Source organism: Silene latifolia, chromosome Y (genome assembly GCF_048544455.1).
Source record: "Silene latifolia isolate original U9 population chromosome Y, ASM4854445v1, whole genome shotgun sequence".
Taxonomy (NCBI): domain Eukaryota; kingdom Viridiplantae; phylum Streptophyta; class Magnoliopsida; order Caryophyllales; family Caryophyllaceae; genus Silene; species Silene latifolia.
Genome location: NC_133538.1, coordinates 10,120,638 through 10,136,105, shown reverse-complemented (window position 1 = coordinate 10,136,105; position 15,468 = coordinate 10,120,638). Strand labels below are relative to the sequence as shown.

The 15,468-nt window shown below is 39.2% G+C and overlaps 1 protein-coding gene and 1 non-coding gene across 2 annotated transcripts; one reads left to right on the top strand and one right to left on the bottom strand.

The window, feature by feature from the left end:
• Positions 1–1,437: 1,437 nt before the first annotated feature.
• LOC141627578 (uncharacterized) lies at positions 1,438–2,121 on the bottom strand. Its single transcript, XM_074440815.1, has one exon. The coding sequence runs from the start codon at positions 2,119–2,121 to the stop codon at positions 1,438–1,440; it is 684 nt and encodes a 227-aa protein (XP_074296916.1).
• A 6,004-nt stretch (positions 2,122–8,125) lies between these two features.
• On the top strand, positions 8,126–8,232 carry LOC141635635 (small nucleolar RNA R71). Its single transcript, XR_012540308.1, has one exon. It is a non-coding gene; the product is annotated as a small nucleolar RNA R71 (small nucleolar RNA).
• The last annotated feature ends 7,236 nt before the right edge of the window (positions 8,233–15,468 follow it).

Here is a 15,468-nt window from a genome sequence, read left to right as displayed (position 1 = left end):
CAAAAACTTTTGCCTTTTTGAAAAATTTTGGGTTTTTTATGCTTGATTGTTCCCATTTGTTCTTCCCATGGTGAATACTCTTTGAAAACTTGGTAGATTTAGTGTCAACAAACCTTGGATTTGCATGAATATGCTTCCTTTCCTCCAATTTCAAGCTCTTGAATCATTAATTGGGGATTTTTGAAATTGAGTCAAACCCTAGAAATTATTGGTTGAATTTGGTGGATTTAGATGTTTAAAAGCCTTAATTGTTGACAAGGGAATGATTTAATTTAGATAAGAGAATGCTTGCAAAGATTAATGATGAATTTGGGTGAGTAATTGATCTTCTTGATGTTGAGGTTTTATGTTCTTGAGAGGGAATGGGTTTTTTATGTTTGTGTTTTGTGTTGTAGAAATGAGGAAGGAAAGGGGATCCCGTGAAATAAGAGGCTGAAGCAGGGGAGCTCGTTCGAGCTGGGTTGGGGTCGGGCGCGCTGGGCAGCACAACAATTTTCTTCAAAGTTGAGCTCGCCCGAGCTGGTGTCAGCTCCCACGAGCCATGTAGGAGCTCGCCCGAGCTCGTCTAAGGTCCCACAAGCTGGACGGCAGAGTTCACTCTTTCCTTGCTTTTGGCTCCAACTCCCACGAGTTGAGGCCAACTCGTGGGGACTCCTCCCTTAGCTCGTCAAATCTTCCTTTCTCGAATTTCCTAGTATGGGATTGCGCTCTATATGCTTGTCTAGCCTAGGAATAAGCGACCTCACACTTGATTTTTGCATTCTACACACTTTAAACACAATTAGTAACCCTCCCTCACTTGCTCTCATGTCAAAAATATGATGAAACAAAGCATATAAATGCAATGCAAAAGCTTAAATGCATGAATTTAAATGAAAACAAAATAAGAGGTTAGTATATTTGCAAATGATGGTTTAGGGAGGACTCCACCAAACTCTCCTCCAATTTAAACCTTGTCAAGGTGGCGAGGCAAGGATGTTGTTGATATTACTCAGCACCCCATAGAAGTAGTCAAAGGCTTGTTCACATTCATAGTAGAAATCTTGAGTAGATTTCGGCACATTGTAGCTCTAATTCATATAGAAGCCCATGTCAAAGTTGTAGTGACAAGGAACTTCGTTGCCTTGGTTTAGGGTCATCACATTTCCAACATAAGGATTGATCAATCCTTCAAATTCGTCATCCCATAAACCACTAACTTCATTTACCTCTCCTCCTTTGTTACAAAGACTATGACTAGGCATAGTCACTTCTTGTTTCATGTTACCTGCGCCATCAAGGCCTTCATTGTAGCTTGTCATGTAAAATGAGCCATTAAAGCTCTCCTCCTTTATCTTGTTATGGAAAATTCCTAGCTCACCAAATAAATTTATCTCAATGTCATCAACTTCCTTTTTTCAGATTTGGTAACACTTCTTTGTCCTTCCTACTAGGGATTTATTCCTTGATAGGATCCTTAGATGGAGATTTCGGCTTCTTGTCATATTGCCGACTATAATGGTCAACCATAAAGCATGGATCATTCAAATTTGGAGCTCTCACTGTCTTATCAAGGTTGAAGGTTATCTTCTTCTCATCACCGACTTCAAGGGTTAGCATCCCATGCTTGACATCAATCACCTCTCCTGCGGTGTACAGAAATGGCCTTCCCAAAATGATTGGAATGTTAGAATCTTCTTCCATATCCACAATTACAAAGTTCATCGGTATGAATAATTTTCCAACTCTTACGGACACGTCTTCCAAAACCCCTAGTGGCTTCTTTGTAGAGCGATCTGTCATTTGCAATGTCATGCTAGTGCACTTCAACTTTGCCATTCCTAACTTCTCATATACCGAGTATGGCAAGACACTTACGCTAACACCTAAGCCACATAGTTCCTTGTTAGTTGTAATGTCACCAATGGTACATAGGATAGAAAAGATTTCCGGATCTTTAAGCTTAGGTGGGGAGTTCCCTTGAATGATGGCACTACTTGTGCCAGCAAAAGCTATGGTCTCCGACCTTCTAATGGAGTTCTTATTGGTAAGAATATCCTTCATGTATTTTGCGTAGGCCGGTACATGAGTAATTAGCTCCGTGAAAGGGATTAAAACCTCCAAGTTTTTAACAATCTCCATGAATTTCCCAAGTTGCTCATCAAGCTTAGGCTTGGCTTGGCGACTTGGAAATGGTATCCTAATCACAATAGGTTCTCTTTCAACCTCTTTGTTCTTCTCTTCATTCCTCTTCTTCAATGATTCGCTTGTAGTAGAATCTACTACCTTGGTGTTATTCTTCAAAGTTTCTGATTCTTTTCTTTCATCAAACACTATATCTTGCATCACAAGCTTTGACTTGACATTTCTCTAAATAAAATCATCTTTAAAAGGCTCCTTCATACCCTCATAGTGTGTACCACTCCTCATTTGAATGGCATTGATGATTTCATGTTTGTAGGGGGATTACCATGGGGAGGTAATTGTCCCTTTTGCTTTTGGGAACTCGAAGAGGCCAATTGGGTCATTTGAGTTTCCAACATCTTATTATGAGCAAGGATATTGTTGATAGCGATGTCCTTGGCTTGACTATCCTTTTGCATTTGAGCAAAGAATTCTTGTTGACTCTTTTGCATTAGCAAAACCGCTTTTTTAACATCGAAAGATTGGTCATTGGATTGATTGTAAGAAGTTTGGCTTTGAAATCCTTGGTTTTTGTTGTACAAGGGTCTTTGAGTGGGATTTCTCATTGGTGGTGGGGTGTATAATGGTTGTGGGTTTTGAATGTTTTGACTCTTGTCTAAGAAGTTTGGGTGGAATTTGGTGTTCTCATTGTAAAAGTAGGAGTATGGGGTGCCACTCTTGTATGCTTGGAAAATATTCACTTGTTCATTTGTGCCCCTAAACTCATGTTGCTCGTGTCCTAAAGTTCCACAATTTATACACACACACAAAACTTGGGATGGAAGGGGTCATTGCCATTGCATTGACTTGTTGAGTTGAATGATGCTTGGATGAATTAGATGCTTCATTCATCTTGGCTATGGCCTTGTGAAACTTCCAATTCATCGTATCGATAGAGAGCACAATTGTGCACCCAAGTGGACACTCAATTGTGTGACGGAGTCCACTTCATGTCTCCCTCCCCTAGTAGCTTTTCTTGGCCTACTATATTGAGAGTTATGGACCGCCACTTCTTCGATCTTGGCCTAAATTTCGTTATCATTGTAATACTACGGTTTTATGAGCCTCTGGGTACTCTATCGAGTGGGCCTTACTCTGTCGAGTAAGGGTGTTTTAGTTTTTAGAAAAGTATTCTGCCTGTAGGGTACTCAATCGAGCATCCTGGGTACTCGATCGAGTAATTGGCACTCAATCGAGTACGTCAGCTACTCGATCGAGTAGCTCGGTTTACGGGTGATGTTTTGTCGGGTTTTGTTAACAACACAGATTAGTATTTAAATCATTCTGTCATCTTCATAATACACTTTTACAAACCTAACTACATTGAAAAGAGATTTAAGTTACGTTCTTCGCATTCATCCGTGTTATTGACAAATCCCGGAGCGTGAGAGGTCGGATTTCATCGTTCTTTACATCTTTGTGATCCTTGCGTCGAGGGTAAGATCTACGTACCGATTTTAGATTATTTAATCAAGTTTGTTTAAACCCTAATTTGGGAGATTGGGGATTTGTGTTAGTTTTTGTATGGTTAGTGATTATGTGATGATATGTTAGGAGGAGGATTCGTAGAGGAGACTTTTTGATACAGCTGTTGAGATCGTCTACGTGTGTTGCATTCCAGGTAGGGTTTCCCTACTCAGTATTAGTCACATAATGTGTTGGTTGTTGGTTTTGATTGTTGTATAATATCGTATTCGTATTGTGACGGTTGTGAGAATTGGTTACTGTTGATAGTTGTAATTGTTTGTATCTGTCTGTGGTATTCGGGGTGCGTCCCTGGCTGAGAGGGGTCACTTGCGGGAGTGGCTTCACGCCCATTATTCGCCTTCTGTAGAACCCGCCACAGAAGGGATGTGCACATTAATGGATTCTGGTTATGCGCTCTATGGTATGAGCGGGGCTTAGGTGGGAACGGCTGCGGTCCCCCACTGGCGGAGTGGAGTAACCTGTTGCGACGGGTACTCTGGCAGGACTACACATTTTAGTGTGTAGTCAGTGATGAGGAGTGCTTATGGAGTTTGGGTTATGTGACGGTTGAGATGTGTTGGTTTCTATCTTATAGTGATTATATATATGATTGTGTGATTAGTACTGACCCCGTATTTGTTTTGAAAAACTGTGGTGATCCATGCGGGGATGGTGAGCAGTTGTTGAGCAGGTATGAGTCGAGACATTTGGGCTAGCTGGGATGAGTCACCACGAGATGATAGAGTCTTCCGCTGTAGCTTGATAGTTTATCAGACATTTTATTTAGTTGATCATCAGTTGGTTTAAGAACATGTAACCGTATTTTTATCAGTTGGTTTTGGATTGTATTCACTAAACATTATACTATTTAAATGTTGTTTCTTTATTGTTTTTTTATTATCATTGCCTCGGGAAACCAAAGATGGTAACATCTTTATACCTGAGTGGTCCTGGTAAGGCACTCGGAGTATGGGGGGTGTCACAAAGTGGTGTCAGAGTTGGGTGCAGTGGTGTTTGCTCTCAAGATTTGGAGACATTAACTTTATGGGGCGACCTTTAAGGTATTCTCAGATCACAAGAGTCTCAAGTACATCTTCACTCAAAAGGAGTTGAACATGAGACAAAGGAGGTGGATGGAGTTGATTGGCGATTATGACATGGATATTATCTACCATGAAGGGAAAGCCAATGTAGTTGCAGATGCTTTGAGCAGGAAGAGTGTACATTCCTTGTGCACAACTATATCTTTGATGAGGTTGAGAGATGAGGTTGGGAGGTTTGGGATACATATGATGCAGAGAGGGGATGCCTTGGGAGATTTGACAGTGCAGCCTGATCTATATGATGATATTCGAGGTAAACAGGTGTTGGATCCTAAGATGGTAGATTGGAGAGCTGGAGTAGATAAAGGGACAGTGTGTAGATTCTCTATTCATACAGACGATAGTTTGAGGTTTGATGGGAGGTGGTGTGTCCCTAATGATGAGGAGCTGAAAAAGACAATCATGACAGAGGCACATTGTACACCATATTCGGTACATCCAGGTGGTGACAAGCTGTACAAGGACTTTAGGAAGACGTTCTGGTGGCCTGGGATGAAGAAAGAAACAGCTGAGTTTATGGCCCGTTGTTTGAGATGTCAGAGAGTTAAAGGGGAACATCGATGACCACAAGGTAAGATTCAGTCTCTTGAGGTACCTGAGTGGAAGTGGGAATCCATCTCTATGGATTTTATCGTGGGTTTGCCAAAGGGTCATCAGGGTAACAACATGATATGGGTTATAGTGGATCGACTGACCAAGTCAGCTCATTTTCTGCCAATGAAAGATACATAGACTAAGGCACAATTAGCTATGGCTTATCGGAAGCATGTGTTAAGGTTACATGGGGTGCCTAAAGACATAGTATCTGACAGAGATGCGAGGTTTATCTCAAGGTTTTGGAAAGAGTTGCAAGAATCTTTGGGAATGACATTGAAGATGAGTACAACATTTCATCCTACAACAGATGGTTAGACTGAGAGAATAATCAAGACTCTTGAGGATATATTACGAGCTTGTGTGATGGATTTTGGTGGTAGCTGGGAACAGGGGTTGGATTTGATTGAGTTTTCTTACAACAACTATCACACTAGTATTGGCATGGCGCCATTTGAGGCCTTATATGAGAGGAGATGTAGGAGTCCCATTTGTTGGGATGATAGTGCAGAGGCGGTGGTTTTAGGACCAGAGATGGTACATGAGATGGTTGAGCAGATAAAGATGATCAGGGAAAGGATGAGAGCAGCTCAGGATAGGCAAAAGAGTTATGCAGATCTACATCGCCGGGATATCGAGTTTCAGGTTGGGGACAAGGTTTTTCTGAAAGTGTCTCCTATGCGTGGGGTTATGAGGTTTGGGAAGAGAGGCAAGCTGAGTTCGAAGTTCATAGGGCCATATGAGATCCTAGACAGGGTTGGAGAGGTTGCTTATCGTATGGCTTTACCGTCTTCTTTGGATAGGGTACATAACGTGTTTCATGTATCTCAATTGCGCAAGTATGTGAGTGATCCGTCACATGTGTTAGAGGCAGAGAGCATAGAGCTAGATGAGTCCTTGTCTTATATTGAGGTGCCTAAGCAGATTCTTGACCGGAAGGTTAGGAAGAGTAGGAGTGGTGAGACAGTTTTGCTTAAGATCCTTTGGTCTAATCATGAGGTAGAGGAAGCTAGATGGGAGGCAGAGGAGGCCAGGAGAGAGCGTTACCCTTCCCTTTTTGATCAGGTATGTATGGTTACGGGGAAATAACCTTATTTCTTTTAGGGGGGTAGGAGATGATCGCAAAGAGTTTTTACACCCTTTTTGTGTTGTGTCGGTATGTTTTGTAGTGGTTTGAGTCGGGTTGAGTTTGGTTGGTAGCATGTTTTTATGTTGAGTTTTGTTTTTGGTTGTTGTGTCGGGAGTGTGGTGGTATGTTTTGTTTTGTTGTGGTTTGAAATTCGGGGACGAAGTTCTTTTTAAGGAGGAAAGACTGTAATACTACGGTTTTATGAACCTCTGGGTACTCTATCGAGTGGGCCTTACTCTGTCGAGTAAGGGTGTTTTGGTTTTTAGAAAAGTATTCTGCTTGTAGGGTACTCGATCGAGCATCCTGGGTACTCGATCGAGTAAGTGGCACTCGATCGAGTACGTTAGCTACTCGATCGAGTAGCCGGTTTACGGGTGATGTTTTGTCGGGTTTTGTTAATAACACGGATTAGTATTTAAATCGTTCCGTCATCTTCATAATACACTTTTACAAACCTAATTACATTGAAAAGAGATTTAAGTTACGTTCTTCGCATTCATCCGTGTTATTGACAAATCCCGGAGCTTGAGAGGTCGGATTTCATCGTTCTTTATATCTTTGTGATCCTTGCGTCGAGGGTAAGATCTACGTACCGATTTTATATTATTTAATCAAGTTTGTTTAAACCCTAATTTGGGAGATTGGGGATTTATGTTAGTTTTTGTATGGTCAGTGATTATGTGATGATATGTTAGGAGGAGGATTCTTAGAGGAGGCTTTTTGATACAGCTGTTGAGATCATCTGCGTGTGTTGCATTCCAGGTAGGGTTTCCCTACTCAATATTAGTTACATAATGTGTTGGTTGTTGGTTGTGAATTGTTGTATAATATCGTATTAGTATTGTGACGGTTGTGGGAATTGGTTACTGTTGATAGTTGTAATTGTTTGTATCTGTCTATGGTATTCGGGGTGCATCCCTGGCTGAGTGGGGTCACTTGCGGGAGTGGCTTCACGCCCATTATTTGCCTTCTGTGGAACCCGCCACAGAAGGTATGTGCACATTAATGGTTTTGGGTTATGCGCTCTATGGTATGAGCGGGGCTTAGGTGGGAACAGCTGTGGTCCCCCACTGGCGAAGTGGAGTAACCTGTTGCGACGGGTACTCTTCAGTGATGAGGAGTGATTATGAAGTTTGGGTTATGTGATGGTTGAGATGTGTTGGTTTCTGTCTTATAGTGATTATATATATGATTGTGTGATTAGTACTGACCCCGTCTTTGTTTTTAAAAACTGTGGTGATCCATGCGGGGATGGTGAGCAGTTGTTGAGCAGGTATGAGTCGAGAAATATGGGCTAGCCGGGATGAGTCACCACGAGATGATAGAGTCTTCCGCTGTAGCTTGATAGTTTGTCAGACATTTTATTTAGTTGATCATCAGTTGGTTTAAGAACATGTAACCGTATTTTTATCAGTTGGTTTTGGATAGAATATTCACTAAACTTTATACTATTTAAATGTTGTTTCTTTATTGTCTTTTGATTATCATTGCTTCGGGAAACCGAGATGGTGACATCTTTATACCTGAGTGGTCCTGGTAAGGCACTCAGAGTATGGGGGTGTCACAATCATCCACTTCGGTAAACCTTCCATTAGAACTCATGTTATGCACATTTCTTTAATCTTCATACAACCCTTTCCAAAATTGTTCGGCCAAAAACCACTCGGTTAGCCCATGATGAGGGCAAGTGCGACAAGTAGCTTTAAATCATTCCTAAGCGTCATATAGAGACTCTTCATCTATTTGCTTAAACCCGGTGATTTTGGTCCTTAGTATGTTGGTTTTCTCCGAAGGTTAAAACTTCTTATAAAAGGCAAGTACTAGTTTCTTTCATGAATTGATGCCAAGAGTGGTCTTCTATAGACTCTTTAACCATTGCTTCGTGGCTCCGATCAAGGAAAAAGAAAACAACACCCATCGAATTTGGTCTTGAGTTATCCCCGTTTGAGAAATGGCTTCACAATAATCACAAAAAGTTTCCATGTGAAGATGTGGATCTTCACTAGGCATTCCTCTTAATTGACTTCTCTCAATAAGTTATATAAAAGCGGATTTCAATTTGTTATGAAGTTCCCGGTCAAGTGGTCGGGTGTTGGAGTGCCATTAGGTAGGTCCTCCTCGGTTTGTACAGAATGTGATGAGAATTTATGCATGATTGGTTGATTTTGTGGTAGGTTTGGAATTGGGTTATCCTCTCCTTGCCTTGCAAAAGGGTTGGTAAACTCAATTCTATCTACTTGGATAATTCCAACGTCCACAAGTCCTCCAATACTCGAATTAGGGTCCTCCATTTATGATGTATAAGCACCTCTAAAGGCTGCTCTTATACCCCTCAATGTTCTCTCAATCTCGGGATCAATAGGCAAGTGATTGCCTTTTAATATCCTAGGCATGCAAAATATCAAATACTAGAAAAAAATTAGAACCACCTTAAGGAATTGACTTCCCCAAGGTAAATAAAGACACAACTAAAAAGCAATAAAAGATAACAATTCAACAATACACCGTCCCCGGTAACGATGCCATTTTGATAGGATGCTCGTTGTCAAAGCTATCAAACAAAATTTATAAACTCAACAAACTACTAGTAAGGGAGTAAGTAGAGGTCGGATCCCAAGGGACGGTTTATCAAATAGTTATCTAATACAAGTAGCTATGTCTTTGTATCACAATTTGAGTTTGAGTTTAAGCTAAACTACAACAATGAATCTGTAAACTAATGAATAGTAAGGCAAGTAAATAGAGATGTAAACAATTGATTAAAAATACCAGGCTGTCATGGGTTCTTAGGGGAAACATGGTATAATCACAATAATGAGTCATACAAACAATTAGAGTTATGTTGGAATCGAGTTAATTTATGTCTTACAATTTCTAGGGAGACTTTGGTCTCGAAGTCGAGTTGATTTATAGCTTACGATACCTACAACGACTTGGATCTCCCTATTCAACAATATGCATGGTTTAAAACGCCTTGAGTTGATTTATGTCTTACAAGTCTTGTTGAAAAGATTAGAGAATCATAATAGGTTGTCAATCAAGCATTTCATCAAGCATAACATGTGCATAAGTTAAAAACACAACATACAATCATTCATATGAACTCATTAAGCGTAGATCTAACCCATGTTTACTCTCCTAATCCCCCCCCCCCCCCACTAACCCTAGCTAAGAGACTACTCACACATCACCATGGAAATCATGTCATCAATGGTGTCAAACATCTTAACAAGTGTAAACATGATGATTAAGTAGAGTAATTAACAAAACCTTAAGTAAAGGAAAGGATTTAAATAAAGAGTAAAAGAATTATACCGACTTAAGATGAACAAAGGAAATGAAAGAATAATAGAAGAAAGCCTTGATTAATTATGAAGAGTTGTCAATTCTCCAATACAAAACCCAAGAATTCTTCAATTACCAAGCTAGATCTAAGATTGTTTGAGCAATGATTAAAGAAGAATTAAAATGTAATTAAGCTAATTAAAGTAGTCTAAAATTAATCTAAGCTAACATGCTTTTCCTCTACGTACATGAGGTATTTATATTAAGTACAAGCTTTAGGTTAACTAAGGGCTGAAATGACGATTAGGCCACTTAAGAAAGTCATTTGCCTTGCTAGAGCCGAGACAGGTCGCACGAGCTCCGCCTCTTCGAAGTCCATCGTGTCAGCTGGCTCGTGGGAACTCGGTAAGGGCTCGCCCAACCTTCAGTGAGCTCGCCCAAGCACACTCCATTTTCTCTGTTGCTTGGGCGTGGCTGCCTCCTAGCTCGTGGGAACTGGCCTGGACTCGTGGGGGTTCCTCTCCATTGCCCTTATGCTTGCTTTATTGACTAAGGCCTTTAGTTTTGGTCTCCTCTTTGATGCTTGGTCGTTAGATGCGGTCAATTTAGCTCTGTAATGCTACAATTAAGCAAGACTAATGCTCTCCTCCTACAAAGGCACCAAACCTCATAGAATTTGCATAATAGGAAGCTAAATACAAGAAACGACCCTAATAATTACGCAAAAACATGTGAAACGAGGCTAATTAAGGGATTAAATATGCGTAAATACGAGTCACGTCAATTTATTTAGTGAATTTTTTTTAAAGTGATGTAACTTCCACAAATTCATATTCAATTAAGTTTCAAGATTAGCAATTAAAATTAACAATTTAATTGAAGATTTTGTAACAGAATTTGTTAATGATTTAATTAAAATTCTTCATACTAATTTTTAAAATTTATTTTAATATAATGAAATGTTGGTTAGAATTGTTATATATTTTCCTTTTGTAATTTTTAGTAATTGTTAAACTTAACTTTCATAAAATCGCACCACTTACAATTTCGACATGTAACACCTCCACTTACCAGGTAGCCTTAACAAGACCTTCCCTAGTAAATAAGGGCATTACCATCTCGGTTGCCCGAGGTAAGGTATATTAAATTGGCAATTAAAGAACAATTAAAGCTTCGTTAATCTAAACTTATCAAACTGTTACAAAGTCTGAACCATAAAACTATCTACAACGGAAAGTATAACAAGCTAAAGTGAACTGCCTGAACTAAATCATCACAACGGCGACTCGCTCCCACCATGAATACCCTCTAAGCTCCCAGCTATCAACACACCTGATAAGATTATCTGCTCACCATTTGCCAGCACTATCAAATGGATCACCGCAGACACACAATAGGAAGAAACACAAGACACGCACACACATGGTCAGTCAACTATACAATCAATACACGGTTAACATTAAATAGCAACCCAGCTAAGTTTTTTTTTTTTTTTTTTTTCCGTTTTCACGTTTTTTTTCTTTTTTCTTTCTTTTTTTTAATCTGTTTTTTTTCTTGCTTCATATTTTCCTTCTTCTTTCCAATATAAGGGATACAACACAATTGCTAATAAAATTTCTACTACACCCACTAGATAATTATTAGTCCTACCCAACCATAGTAGCAAAATAAACATGATAAACAAGCAACTGCGACTGTCCCGAAAAGGTAGCCAAATCCTAGGAATGTAGCTCTTGAATGGGATATAAAACAGCTACAAAGGTTCAAACGGGCTAAACAAAAGTTAATGTACGGCTTATTTGAACGGTAAGAACCGCCTATCCTCATGTACTTTATCATATGAACGCGTAAAGTATTAAGAAACTAATTTCACACTTATGCAGTTCGATATTATATATTCCACAAGGAGAAACTACACTCAAGCCTAATTGACAATGAGACCAGTTTATTGATGTTCCTGGCCTAGGAAGCTCTATAGACCTCAGAATTTAAGTAATTTACCAACATAATTTTATCAAATCTAATTAGCATAAGGCTTGTCAATACGGTCAAGACTTGAGTTATGAGCTTTGTTTTCAAAAGTAACATCTCAAAACAATGTTCATGGATAACTAAATTGGGATTCAAATGCAAAAACAATGCAAATTATCATCATTGCTAGACAATTCACCACGACTCAACCTAAAACAAAGGAAAAAACATATTTTTGGATTTTATAAATTTTTTAATTTTTATGGATTATTGTTTTAAAAAAATAGCACACAACTGAATGTAAAGACTCCTCCCCCAAACCTAAATGTCACAGGGTCCTCATTGTAACTCTAACAGCATAACAATCACAACATAACATATCACCAGCAACCGATAGGACACATCTAACACAAAGGGAAACAGAAACACTAACATTCTAAAGATAGTACAATATAAGAAAATACAAGGAAGGAGAGTACCAGGGGTAAGCATAGGAGCTCCCCCAAACCAGCTTGCAAAAAAATAGGGGGAAAAAATAGTGACCAACTACTACGCATCTCCATCACTATCAGCTCCGTTTCAGACCAAAAACCCAGACTACTCGATCGAGTCTGCCAATACTCGATCGAGTGTCTCTAAGACGTACAACTCTTTAGTAAACCAACACTCCATAACGGCATAATCAAGCCAACTAAGCGCCCTCAAAAGTAGATAAAAAAATCTGCGCATGTGCTATACAAAGGCATAAGTAGCACCAATAGATTATGCAAGCATAGAAAAATAACACTAAATAGTGTTTGGGCTTATCAAACTCCATATCTAGAATAAAAGGTAGACATGATTGTTCACTACCTTCCACCTTTGAATTTATGGGAAAAGAATCACTACCTCAAATACATCACATGTATCCACTCTCACGGGCTCTTATCTAAATATTTTAGCTTCCAGAGCATCTAATTGAGCTTCCAAATCGAAACTTTCAACGAAGCTGCATACCATCTGAGGCTGAGGCTCATCTCTATACAGGAAGCATTCTAGCTCATCAACTTCCTAATTCCATGTTCGTGACCCAACTTCAGCCATGCCTGACACCAAATCAGCCACCAAAGGATCTCTGCTTAAAACATAAAGCAAGACATTCATCACAAGTAAGATCAATAACATTAATCATGTTACAAGAAGCTTCAAAGTCAGGAGGGCGCGATGCTTTGTCAAGATTAAAAGTAATAGTGTCATTCCCACTCAAAAGTACATGAATCATCGTGAGTAGTAGTAGATTTATCATCAAATGCAGATACTCGATCGAGTGTTTCTCGTGTCAGCTTCTTTTTCTCCAGAATTCGTTATAGGCGAGGATTTAGCGCTTTCCACATCATCAATCTGCAAATTTTCCAAACCCTCAAGATACATATATGGGACATTATCATCTTCAGTAGGCATCGCCGGTCCTTGATAAGAAGTACCGCTTCTCAACGAAATACCATTAACTTGCTCGATCATGAGCTTGTTTACCTTGAGGAGGAAGAACGCCGGGTTGCCTGCTCGAATTTTGGCTTGAAAGTTGAGCAATTTGATTATCCTAGATCTTACTGTGAGCCAAAAACTGAGTAATCAAAGCTTATTGCTTTTGTGAAGCCATCATCTGCTGTTGGAGCATTGCCTTAATTTCAGACATGTCATTATTTGGAGCTTGAAGAGGAGGTTGCATTTGTTGGAAATTTTGACCTCATTGGTTCTGTTTAAAAAAGTTGCCCAGTTCATTTTCGCTATTCTAAGGAATTACATATGTGTGGTTCATATTCTGGCTCCTTTTAGGGAAAAAATTAGAATAAGGAGTACCTTGCTTGAAAGACTAAAAGGCATGAACTTGCCCTATGGCACTCATACACCTTGCTGCACTATGACCATAAATTCCACATCTTTCACAAGGGACTTCCTACTGGATTATGGCATGTACCATCTGCTACTTGCCCAAGGACTGGGACATCTTCAATTCGGCAATTTGGGCTGTCAAAGCCTCTAACTCTGCTGCAACGACACTATCTAAACCACCCCCTCTTGTACTTCTCTAGGGTTACCATACTCAGCAGTGTGAGTAGCCATCTCCTCGATGAACTTCCATGTAGTAGCATGATTAGTATTATTCTGGAATTTATTGCACAAAAACCAAGTCTGAAAACCATGATGTGGAACTTAACGAACTAGTCTCTTGAAGTGAACCTATGCCTCATTCATGCCTACAGTGAGACCTTGTTTAAAACTTGTAATCTGGCTTCTTAGCGCATTAGTCTTCTGCGGTGAGAAGTACCTCTTGTAGAATGCAAGTGCTAAGGAATTCCAATCTGTAACAGCATGAGGCTCCATATCTAGATCACGTAACCATTCGGCCGCACCATCTCGCAGGGAAAAAGGGAAGAGTACCTGCTTCACTTGGTCTTAAGTGTGGAATGGAGCAACAATAATAAGTAAACTTCACCATGTTCTTAGCAGGATCCTCAGAAGCACCTCCACCAAACATATTTCGCTCCACTAGGTTAATATAAGATGGGCGAATCTTGAATGTGCCATTATCTGTAGTGTGTATCTTGAATCCCTTAGGAATGGATCCAAGAGTAGGCTCCGAATGACTGGCTAGAGTAGGCATTGTGATTATTGGAATGTCAATTGCAGAAACTGGCTTGTCCTCTTCAAAGGACTGATCTTCTGTAAATGTAAAGTTCTTGTAATTGGCTTCAAGTATACTCAAGTCTTCCACTTGGCTGTTTTCTCTCTCTTAATATTCCGTCTATACCAAAAAGTCCTCTCTGGTTCGGGATCAAAGGGTATAGTCTTGGACCTCTTAGACTTGAGCATACACAAAACTAACAAGAAAAATATCAAATGATCTCAAGGAACAGAAGCTCCCTGAGACAAAAGAAAAAAAATAAACAAAAACAATTAGAAAATAATTGCCTCCCCGGCAACGACGCCAAATTTGACAAGGGTAAAGTCATGTCCCCTAAATCAAAGAAAACCTAGTTCACTACTAAATAATAGTTAGTGCTAAGTAAAGTCTCGAATCCACAGAGAGACGGTAATTAACTATTTGTCTTTGTAAAGTTTGTCTTAAAGGTAACTGATTTCTTGAAGATTTGATTGATTTCTAAAACTAATTGCGAGGTAAATAAAGGAGAATTCATATATATTAAAAGAGTCTAGGGATCAAGTTCACTAGGTCAGTTATATGGGGGTAAGATTTAACTAATTAACAGAGCAACTATGTTGTTTAAGGTTATATGTCTGGTCGGTACTTTATACCCTTTAGATCTAAACTTAACATGCAGTCGTTATAACTAAGCTAGTCTATTCAATTGTCGTAGCCTATATTAGTCGTAATCCGAATGGCAATAATCCTAATTTGCAAGACTAATTAACTAATCATGGCCAGTAAATAATTAACTAGATTTAAGACAACAATTGAACAACAATAAAGAGCAATTTAACTTATTAATTCATTAATTAAACCCCCTTCTAACAACCTAGATTCCCTTTCACCCTAGATTAAATATTTAGGTACTCATACTAGTAACAATAGCAACAATAACAATAAATAAAATCATATTCAAAAGCATGTAAAGATAAATAACAAAGTATTAATGAAACTAGAACTTGAATTAATGGAGAAAGATTAATAATACCATAGTAAAGAATGTAGATCTGAAACAATGTGCAATAATAATAAACTTGAAGCATTCTAAGAGTTTTGAGGCGGAATAA